This window comes from Urtica dioica, chromosome 9 (assembly GCF_054948205.1).
Source record: "Urtica dioica subsp. dioica isolate 48M chromosome 9, U.dioica_male_clone48M_v1_H2, whole genome shotgun sequence".
In the NCBI taxonomy this organism is placed as follows: Eukaryota; Viridiplantae; Streptophyta; class Magnoliopsida; order Rosales; family Urticaceae; genus Urtica; species Urtica dioica.
In genome coordinates, this window is record NC_142764.1 from 12,401,075 (window position 1) to 12,412,874 (window position 11,800).

At 39.1% G+C, this 11,800-nt stretch overlaps 1 protein-coding gene and 1 long non-coding RNA gene across 2 annotated transcripts; one reads left to right on the forward strand and one right to left on the reverse strand.

Moving 5' to 3' along the window:
* Positions 1-778: 778 nt before the first annotated feature.
* Positions 779-3,803, forward strand: LOC149385004 (alkane hydroxylase MAH1-like). The gene is made up of 2 exons (XM_089626977.1): positions 779-1,327; positions 2,579-3,803. The coding sequence occupies exons 1-2, from the start codon at positions 821-823 to the stop codon at positions 3,575-3,577; spliced, it is 1,506 nt and encodes a 501-aa protein (XP_089483103.1). The 5' UTR covers positions 779-820; the 3' UTR covers positions 3,578-3,803.
* A 5,311-nt stretch (positions 3,804-9,114) lies between these two features.
* Positions 9,115-11,045, reverse strand: LOC149385005 (uncharacterized). Its single transcript, XR_016301211.1, has 3 exons — positions 10,923-11,045; positions 9,986-10,040; positions 9,115-9,381 (listed from the first exon to the last, which is right to left on the reverse strand). It is a non-coding gene; the product is annotated as an uncharacterized LOC149385005 (long non-coding RNA).
* Positions 11,046-11,800: the final 755 nt, after the last annotated feature.

The following is an 11,800-nucleotide window of genomic DNA, read 5'->3' on the forward strand; positions in this document are numbered from 1 at the left end:
GTTTTGACCTCAGATTTCTTCTAAATGATTCACATGACGTCTTTATACTCAATTATGCACCCAAAACCTGCAATTCACTATAAAAACACCAAACAACTTTCAAATACACTAAAAAAAACTCGCTAGATTCATGCTCAAGAACGATAGATTTGTACGCATAAAACATACTCATCGATAAGAAAAAGTATTAAAAAGAAAAAAATGATTTGTTTGTACCTATCATGAATTTGATTTTATTTATTACTGAAAATGTGAATTTGAAGTTTAAAACAAGAGTTAGAAATATGATTTAACCCATTACGTTAAAATTTTAGCTTAATTATCTAATAGTTAAAAAAAATAGCTCAAGTTTAGATATAAAGTGAGCATTTTTAATATTTAAATACTTAATTAATGCATTTCCTATCTATTATGAAAAGTCAAAATCGTTCCCTACTAATTAGTTTGATGAAAGCTTTATCAAATTAACAATTTCAATTTTCAAAAAGAAAAAGAAAAGAATAATATAAAATAAAATAAAAAAGTCTTACAAGTGACCGTTAATATTTTAGCAAAAGTTGTATAATATTTAATAAGAAAAATAATTAAATACATATTTATGGAAACGCTGGACTTTTTTTTCCATGTTACACCCCAACCGCTTCATCATTTAATGCCGGAACCCAGTGAGGTGCACTTTGGACAAGTAGTTTGTCAACGCTTAGACAAGAGTCCCAAGTCACTTAACCCCAAATTACTATATAAAGGGTGGGTAGTATGTGGATGAAGTCTCAAAACACTTGCACTAAAACAAGTAGTGAAGTATATCTCTATAGCAAACATGGCTTTATTGGTTGGGTACGTAGAAGTGATACTAGCATTGGCGTGCTACTTCCTGATCCTCAAGGTGCGACGCGACCGGGCCACGAAGCTGCGAAGCTGGCCGATCCTGGGAATGCTTCCGGAGCTGATGATGAACATGTCGCGGGCCCACGAGTTCATAGCCGAGAACTTGCGGAAATGCGGGGGGACGCTGGAGTTTCGCGGGCCGTGGCTGACCGCGCTGGGCTTCGTGGTGACCAGCGACCCCAAGAACGTTCAGCACATCCTGACCACAAACTACGTGAACTACCCGAAGGGCCCGCGGTTTCGGGTGCTCTTTGACGCTCTCGGCGGCGGTATCTTCAACGTCGACTCCGAGGCGTGGCGGAGTCAGAGGAAGATGTTTCACCAGCTCTTGCTTGCCTCTCACTCCAACTTCACCTCCTTCGTCTCCGCTACCATGCGTCGTAAAGTCCTCGAAGACCTCATCCCGGATCTTGATCACGCCTGCGCTACAGGACTTGAGGTACAGATATATATACATATATATTTATGTAATATGTAATACATGTATTTCATAAATATATGCATATGACATGTTATTAATTATTGCGCACATTTCTTTTAAAAGAGGTATAAATAGGTTTTTTTTTTTAAATAAAAAAGTATAGGTGATACTCATTCTTTTATCGACTAAAATATTATATTGATATACAGCCAAAAAAAAAATAACACACAAAATTTTTAAAATAAACTAAATCGGACAAATTGTTTTAGACTGGTCCGATTCGATTTAGACCATGTTAAATCGCTTTGAGTGTTTTTTTTTATTTTGTACAAATTTAATTGCAAAATAGAAAAAAATAATTAAAAAATTAATATTAACATAAACATAATGTCCAACTCAAATTCCTTCATCTAAATTCCTTAGAATTATTTAAAAAAACAAAAAAAAAACCTTAAAAAATGAAGACCAGCCTGATTTAAAGCACAGTCTAGAATTTTAAAATTGAACTAGACCGTTTTAGATCCGTCCAAAAAATCGGACCGTATAATATAAGACAAAAACATTTTAAATTGGATCGTCTAAAAATGATGGTGCGATCTGATTTACGATTTTTCGATCTTTTTTTTTTTCATCCTTAATAGCCGTTATTACGACTACTTTCGTAACGACTTACGCAGCTTCGTGTGGTTCTTTCATGTTTCTTAGAATTTAATCATTAAAAATCTCCTCATATTTCAAATATATACTCTACTCGCAGCTAAATATTAACATTTACAAAATTAGAGAGTTAATTCTTAAGATGCCATAGATACAAAAAGTAAATGGTGTTTCTAATCGCCGCCAATGACATTATTGCAAATAGTAATAAAAGAATATATAATTAAATGACTCACGATATTTTTCTTTAGTATAAGCGTTTTGTAGAACAATAATATGGTTTGACTGACGTAATAAGTCCCCGAGTACACTAGGAAAGAAAACTTAGTTTTATGGAACACGAATGTATAGGGCTTTCATAGTGAAAAAAAAACGTATAAATTGATTGATTTTATACTTATTAATCGCTTTATTTAAAGGTTTCCTTATCCATAAAAATTAATAGTCAACGATACAAAATTATGTATAATAAATAGGGAACATGTTATGTGCTTTGAATCTCCGAACAAATTAATAATATGACACTGATTGAACGGACGTTAAAAATAAATGCGTCAAAAGTCTCTGCATAGGTCTCATCGTGTATTTGATGTGTTAATTAAATATAATCAGATCGACCTGCAAAAGACGCTTCAACGGCTGACCTTCGACAACACGTTCGCGCTGATCTTCGGCGGAGACCCTCGGATGTACGAGTCCCTGAAGCTGCCGGTGCTGGAATACCAGAAGGCGTTCGCGGAGATGGAAGAGGCCGGGTGGCACCGCCACGTGCTCCCGGACTTCGTGTGGAAGTTCCAGCGGTGGCTCCAGGTGGGCGGCGAGCGCCGGATCCGCCGCGCTCGCACCGTCTTCGACGACTTCCTCTTCCGCTGCGTGGCCCTCCGGCGCCACCACTTCCTCGCCTCCCTCGAGGGCAAAACCGCCCCCGAGACCGACCTCATCTCCGTCTACCTCCAGGAAGGGACGGAGTTCTCCGACAAGTTCCTCCGCGACACCGCCTTCAACTTCATGGTGGCCGGGATCAGCTCCGTCAACGCCTGCCTCACCTGGTTCTTCTGGCTCATCGCCACCAGCCCGTCCGTCGAAGCCAAGATCCTGCGAGAAATCCGCTCCGCCGTATCCACCGGGGGAAACGGGCTTCTAACACGGGAAGAGATCGGGAAGATGACGTACCTCCACGCGGCGTTTCTGGAGACGCTGAGGCTTTATCCGCCGGTGCCGTTCAACGAGAAGACGGCGGCGGCGGAGGACGTGCTGCCCAGCGGGCTGAGGGTGGGGCCCGGGACGAAGATCCTGACGTCGTTCTACGCGATGGGGCGGTCGGAGGATATCTGGGGGAAGGACTGCTTGGAGTTCAGGCCGGAGCGGTGGGTGTCGGAGAGCGGCGGGGTCATCTACGTTCCGACGTACAAGTTCGCGCCGTTCAGCACCGGGCCGAGGAGCTGCATCGGGAAAGATATGGCGCTGCTTCAGATGAAGACCGTCGCCGCCGCCGTGCTCTTCAATTACCGTCTAGATCTCGTGGCTGGACACACTGCTGTCCCCACCGTCTCCATTGTTCTTCACATGGACAGTGGGCTCAAGGTCAGCGTTTCCAAGAGGAATGCTTGATGATGATGATATATACCCTCCTATCCTATTATTATCTTAATGCTTGGTTTGTTGGCTATATCGTTTTTTTTTTTACCGTGTCTGTTGTTTATATTGTTTTTTTTTTTTTTTTTGTTACCGCGTGTACGTGTTGTTACTTATTATGGATAACAAACGGTGGAATAATCTTCCAAGTATCGTGTAGCTACGATAATCTTCCATTTTTTTTCCCTCTACAAAACAAAACAAAAAACAAAAAAAAATTATTCCTAAACTATGACCTCTTCGATACTTTTTTACCAAAATCTAATATGTGAAAATTAATCCAAAAATATGAATTTTTTATATTTGTTGGTACAAAACTACCCTCAATGAAATATCATTTTTCTTTTATATTTCATCTGTCTAGTTTATTTATATGATCGTCAACAAACTACCTGATTTATTGACATTGTCGACATTATTACGATTTTTTTTTTTAAACATGGAAAATCTAGAAATAAAAATATATTCAAGCAAACCAAACAAAAAATAACAACTATACATCCAAAATCAATCTCGTTTTGAGTCTATCTCTATTTACCGGCAATGGTTTAGATTTAATTGTCATGGCTTCGACTTTAGGGTTTAGGTTTGAGTTTTGGTGTTTTTTTTTTTGTCATTTTGTGTGAAGAAGAAGAAGAAGAAGATGAAGAAGAAGAAATCATGATGGAAAAGAAGAGGAATTGACGTGGAGACGAAGAGAGAGAGAGAGAGAGAGAGAGATTTATATCCATATCAATGTGTTTCACGATTACACTCCCTCCAAAATCTCGTATATACCTAATAATTTTGGAAATCTAAAAAAAATAATAAAATAAAATTGGTTTTAAGAAATTTGAAATTCGTTTGAAGATTTATTGATATTTTGTCTTTATATTGAAATGAATATCGATAAATCTTCAAACGATTCTGAAAAATTCTTTGAAAATTTATTGACATCATTGTTGTTAACCTGAAAAATTGGTTACACTTATTTGACGAAGTAATCTGAGTTTCGAGTACACAGCCTCGAAGAGTCTCAGGACCTAGGCAAGACTTTCTCTAAATAAAGACGAATCTGTTACAAAAGAGCAAAATAAAACTGAGTAAACGTTAAAGCTAAATCCAGTTCTTCCTTCTTCCAGAGATTATTTTTTTCTTGGCCTTGTCGATGTTCCGATTTATAGAAGTCTGAGGGCCTTAGCATTTCTTAGTGGATGTCGTGGGAGAATGCAATGGATCGTGGGGTGATCAGCCTCACGTCATACGGCAGTTATTTGATCCTCACTCTCTATTATGAAGAGTGGGTGGTTATTTGCGCTATCCTCGGTGTTAATCGTTGAGGTGAGCAGGTTTTGATTATTTATTACACGTGTTTATTGTCTGACTAGTCTTTTAAACCTATTCTCTTCTCTTCTCTTCGAGTAATAGGGTCCGCTCTTTGTTAGTATGAACGTTCGCTCCTTAACCTTCATGAGTTCTCGGACCTTTGGGTACGAACTCTAGTGTTGGATATCTCTATTCTCGGAATACCGACTAGATCGTTTGATCTCAGCGAATTCTATGAGTAACAGCAGCCTTCAAGTTTCTTAGTATTTAGTAAAAATGGTAAGGAACTAGAATAAGTCTAATCTTTGATTCAATTAGACCATTACACTTTTACTAGCTTTTCTTCTGTTCAGATTTATGCCGACCTGGCGTTCGTCCTATCTTTGTCAATTGCGTTTTTGTTTATAAACGCGGTTGTTTCGCTCATGGGGGTCGCGACCGTTCGCATCCACCGTTAGATCGGTGTGGCTTCTTCGACACTCTTGATCCTGACCGTTCTTTTGATCGATCGGTGCCACGTATAAAGGGAGAGAATCTGTCGATCCTGTTCATTTTCGTCTTCGATTTCGAATTTTTCTTCTTCCTCCCTTTTCGCTCCGCGTTTTTCAGATATTTCAGCGACTATTTCGGCGAAGATTTCTGTTTTAATCGTCTGTTTTCCGGCGCCTTTGTCATTATAAATCTTTGGGTAAGTCCTTCCTTACTGGTTTATTTCTTTTTCCTGCAATGGGTGTTAATTTTTTTATATAATTGCAAAATTTTGGGCGTCGGGATTTCTTGGGTATTCGGAGTTCTGAGGCGTGCAATTATTTTGCCTTAGGATGTTTAGTTTTCCCTTATTTATAGGATATGGGAGGTTCATTTCGACCTGATTTAAGGATCGGCTCCGGAATGGTCAGAAGGACCGAGCCCGATCCTAAGGAAGTGATCCTTCCTTCCGGGTTGAGCATTCTTTTTTCCGGGATCGTGAGTGGTACCACATTCCTGAAGTTGGCTGGGACCGGCCTGTTTTTGCTATAGAGTTCTCCTGGGTGTTCCACCGTCCACCCTTTCATCCTGCGCTCATGGGTCGAGAGCTAAAAGATCAAAAATTTTATCCTTCCTAGATTGATTGCAGGGAAGAAATGTCTTCGGAGATGACCGTATCAGAGTCTCGTAATGAGACAGGAGACTTGAGACCGATCCTAACCGAGCACGTTCCCCCGAGCTCGAGGCGAGAGGTACTAGTCCTCTGCCGGAAAGTGATTCTCCAGGTCCGAGTGGCCGGATCCTTGAGGACGAGGAGGAAGACGAGATGTTCGAGGCCCGTGAACGAACAGAGGGGCAGTTTTCTGCCGAAGAATGGACTTCTCGGGTCAGTGATAGCTATATCAGTGGCCTTTATGAAGAGTTTAAGATCCCTGAGGGGATCAGGCTGTCTGCTCCTCGGGATGACGAGCGCGCATGCAACCCTTCTACGGGAAAGGTGGCGTATAATGCGTCAATTCTGAGGGTGATTGGAGGCTTGCCAGTTCACCCCATGGTGGCAGAGCTCTTATCGGAGGTAGGGTTGGCTCCTACCCAGCTCGTGCCATCCGTCTACAAGATTTTTGTATGCTTCATCGCCCTTTGGGAAAAACATTATAAGTGTACTCCTCTCCTAGAGGATTTTACTCAGTTTTAGAGTTTCAAGACTTCCCTGGACCAGCATGGATTCTATTATGCTCGTGCTCGGAAGAAATCCGAGAAAATAGTTACCTTTCTTCCGACCAGCCAAAAGAACTGGAAGGATTACTTTTTCTGGGTGGATGATGATTAGTTTTTGGGGGACAAGGTCGTCCCCACCAAGTTCTCCGAGCTCGGTGCGGTTTCTGTTTAGATAGCATTTGTTTATTGCTGTGTACCTTAGTGGCTTTACTAACTCGTTTTTGGTTACGTTTCAGGTGAGCTCCCCGTGTACGGTCCAGACGAGCTCGAGGACCGTTCTAATATTTTTGACCTATCCGAGCAAGAGCGCTCCTAGTTTACCGTTCTTGACCTCGATTTCCTGGATAAGTTTTATGGTCGCCCTTATCGGAGTAAGTAACCTCATTTTTGCGTGTTCTTATTACTAGTTTCTTATTAGTGAGGTTTGCTCGGTCTCTTTCACAGATGGGAAGGAGGGCTGCTCCTGAACAGGTTCCGAGGAACCCAAAAAGAAAAAATTATTCCTTTAAGGGTAGGGAACTTCCCGAGAAGAAGACAAAAGCCCATGTTTCCAACCCATCGAAGCCATCCGAGCCTCCGGTGGTGGTTCTCTCGCTCGATGCGCTGGAGCCTTCCGACGCCCAAGTACACCTTGCCCCAGCTTTTTCGTTCCTTCAGGAACGAATCCATGCCGAGGAGGTGGAATCTCAGCGCGAGAAAACCACCAAGGATTCCATGACCCTCTATGCCGAGCTCTCTGCCAAGGTAAATGAATCTATTCATTTAAATAGTTGTGTATTTTTCTAATTGCTGCCTTTTTTTGCAGGCTTTTGTCGGTATGGTTCGGCTAGCCAGCACAGTCGGGTCCGAGCTTGCTTCTCTTCCCTCTCGCAACGAACAAGACTTTGAAGAGAAATAGGTGGCTATGGCAAAGGCGAGGAAGGCTAAGGTCGAACTTCGAGCCAAAAGTGCCGAGCTGGAATCCATCTGAGCTGAGATCCAGAAAGTCCGCGAGGCCGCGGCTGTCGAAGCCGTGGAGGCTTACAAGGCTTCCCGTGAATACAAAGATATGAGGGATGACCTCTACTCGGCTGGGATGGACTACGGGTTGGAGCTCCTTCGGAAGCGGAATCCTAATCTGGATACCACATATTTCGACGTCGACATGGAGTCGTCCGAGACTATTCCGGAGGAGGTGGCGGAGGGTACGGAGGTCAGGGTGCAGCCATAAGGATCGGGAGTTGTTTTTCCTTTCCTTTTTTTTTTGTTCGGCCCGAATGGCTTTTGAACTGATAGTCCGTGGTCGGACTGATTTGTAATATATTTCTCATGGCTCTGTTGGGCCTTATTTTACTTTATCTCAAACTTTTACTTATTGTTATGGTTTTGTTTGAAAATAAGTTTGACAGGGGTTTAAAAGAAAAGCAAAAATATGATTAAGAGTCTACTTTCATTAAACTAGGCGGCCATGCCACTTTTCGGAATTTACGGGCGTTACGGCGAAGCCGTGTTTTGAATATTAAATTGCGCTTAGGACGACCAAGCCGCTTTTTGAAAATAAAAACTAAACATAAAACTTTCTTAAATGCTCGGCATTCCAGGGGTTTTTTTCATCTTTCCGTCTAACTTTTGGATCTTGTACGCCTCTTTTCCGCAATCATCTTTGATGATATATGACCCTTCCCAGTTAGCTCCGAGAACTCCATCTTGCGGGTTCTTTGTGTGGAGGAAAACTTTTCTAAGGACTTTATCACCGATATTGAAGATTCGGGGTCGGATTTTCCTGTTAAAATGTCGAGCAACCCTTTGCTGATTAGTTAAGTTTTTTAGTCGTGCTCTTTCTCGTCTTTCTTCTAATAGGTCAAGACTTAGGTTTAGATTTGAAGTGTTTCCCTCCGTAGAGAATTTTTCTCTCCTGGGTGTTGGGATAAGGACGTCCATTGGAATAACCGCGTTTGCACCGTATACGAGGGAGAAAGGCGTTTCTCCAGTTGCGGAGTGGCCGGTGGTGCGATATGACCATAACACCTCTGGGAGCATTTCTACCCATTCCCCTTTATGGTTGTCCAGTTTTGTGTACAGACCATGTTTGATGGTTTTGTTGACTGTTTCCACTAATCCGTTGGACTGTGGCCGGACTGGAGTAAAGAATACTTTGTAAATTCCATATTTCTTACAAAAACTTCGGAAATTTTCGCTGTCAAATTGTGTTCCATGATCGGAAATAATTTTGACCAGGATTCCGAATCTTGTGATGATATTTTTTCAGACAAATTTTTCGATATTGTAGGCAGTTATTTTATTTCATGGTTCAACTTCAACCCATTTTGAAAAGTAATCTATAGCTACGATCGCGTACCTGCATCCGCTCTTCCCCGTTGGTAGTGCTCCGATTAGGTCGATTCCCCACTCTGCAAATGGTATCGGGCATGTAAGTGTGGTGAGGGTGTTCGGAGGTGTAACGACCCGATTTTTTTTTTAAGTCGTTATCTGATCATAGAAGCTTGAATTTCATTACATACTTGTCAATAAAAAAAAAAATTTGAAAAAAAACTAGAACTGAAACAATTATTTATTCTCAACTAAAAACTTTAGTATAATAATATGACTAAGTACAAAAATTATTTATTCGTAACTAAAATAATTATTTGTCTTCAAGATGTTATAAATATAAAGGAACATGTTTAACACAATTATCATAATAACTTGGCAGCGGAAAAACGTTTTAATTAGCGTAGCGGTATCATCCCCACCCTTTACTCTTGTCGCCACCATGATCCCAACTCAAAGTCATTTACCTTGCACGTGTCCTACAATGCGAACGAAGAAAAACATATACAAACATGTGAGCTCAGTGAGATTCATGTAAAACTCACAAAACATTTTTCTACGTAATAATAAATAAACGTTATAAAGTTTTATTAAATCTTATTATCAACGTGATACATGTCTTGTTACTTGATTCATGATTTTTCGGGGACCCCTAGTGATCGTATCGTATCGTGCGCACTAAGGCTTATGGAAACCATGCGGCCAAATATCGATTCCGCCCTTCCTGAACATGTACGACTCACCTTATCGAGACATAAACGTCTACGAGGTGGGTCGCAAGAACCTACTCTGGCGTAGGCCGATACGTCACCTACTTAGTATTCTCACTTGCATACTTATTAAATCATTTGCATGGTAAAGTTCATGAAATAAAATAAGTCTAAAGCATACTTGGAAATTCTTGGATAAAAATACTTTAATACATATTAAGCATAGTTCACAAATATGGTAAGATAAACTTGGAAACATAATCATGTAATCTAACATGCATATAGTAATAAATAATACACATCCATAAAATTAAATAATACTTGCACATGATATTATTTTGAACAAATTCGCATTGTAGTGAGATGAACTCACCTCTCGGTTTCAAGATACTTAGCACTCGAGCTAGGAATCCGACTCTTTCTCGAACCTATAGGAAAATAACTTATGAGCTTCTATAATCTATTCTTACAAAACCAAGCTTAAGGGATAAAAGACCTATAAGAATATTAGAGCTCTAAGAACGATCTAAGGCTCGGGAAAATATGATGCATATCGAAAATATAATTTGAAAGTTTGTAAAAACGTTGCTGGAAAAAAAAAATTATTTTCAGGATGACCTATAGTTACACTTTTGTTAATTACTGATAGCTCGTGACTCGGAATTCGGTGATTCTTTTTGCAAAACAACAATAACATATGTACCTTTAAAATGAAATATTAAACATAACTTAATAATCTGTAAAACATTCCCAGAATTATTTTTAAGTTCATTAAACAAATCTGTCCGGATGAGAATCTAGTTTCGGCACACAAAAATGAAAGTACTCGTTCGAACTCTTTAAAACTTTATTTTCTGAAATTTCTTTTTGAAACATTTAAAACACATGATATATATATTACAAAAAATATTTTAAAAATAAAACTATTAAAACAACATGTTTAAAATATACTCCATAGCATGACATTACTTCTCGGGTCCTAAGGATATCTCCCTAGCAGTGTGCATTTAGAGGATTTTTATGAACGAAATAAAACACATAAAATACATATAAAGATATATTACAAAAGAAGACATATGTAGCTTCGTTTTGGTATATTCCATTAACAATTTGAGTATTTAGAAGTGATAAAAACTAATAACCAAAGTTACATAAATTAAAAGGCAGATTTGAAGAAAATATAAAACATTTCATGCATGCATTGTAGGTTCTAGTTTCTAGGGTTGGATGGGAACATGGGAATAAAACTAGAACTAAAACATACTAAGGAACTATAATTATAAAGAATTAAGACGGGAAAAAATGCTAACCTCTTGGACTTGAAGAAAGGACAAGAATTAATCTTCACCTTGATCTCTAGAAGAAAATCTAATGAATTCTCTATTCTATGATTTGTCTCTCTCCACTCTAACTCACTTTTTTTTTCTCTCTAAACTTTAAAAATTTGGGATAAAATGAGAGAGTGTCTTGGGGTCTATTTATAGGAAAATATTGGGTGCTATATGGCTTGGACAAACCGTGCATGTCTACCCCTCCCACTCTTCTATTTTTTTTTTTCCTTATTGAAACACACCAAAAATCCTTACACATCCATACACTAAAAGGATGTCATATTCTAGGTTCTATGCATGATCATGCATGAGATAAAGTTATTTTTATCAAACTATTGGAAAGGACAAACTTATCACCACCAAAAGGTTTCTTACACAACAACCAATTAGGGCAACTTTCAAGACAACAAATTTTGTCCTACTAGAAACATCATCTTGCACGGCTACACCAAGAGGAATAAGTCAAACAATTTGGCTTTTGATGCCACAAGGTTGTTTGAAAAGTGTACCATTGCTAGAAGTTGTAATTGTGTCACAATATATAAAAAAAAAATGTGTCACATTCTTAAATAAATTCAATAATAAATAATCTAAAAGTGATTTAATGAAATTGATTCATGAAACATGAAATTAAATATCTCATGACATGAGATCGTATCAAAATTTAAATGTTGACTTTTTTATCTTGAGTCAACTTTCTTAAAATAGAAAGTTTGACTCGAAACGAGACCTTCCTAAATTAGAAATAATTTCCGAGAGTGTCTAAAATGATTTTTGAGTATGATGTTCCTCAAAATTTCTCATTGATGTAGGAATATTTCAAATACAACATATGAATAAAGCTGGAAACGTAATAA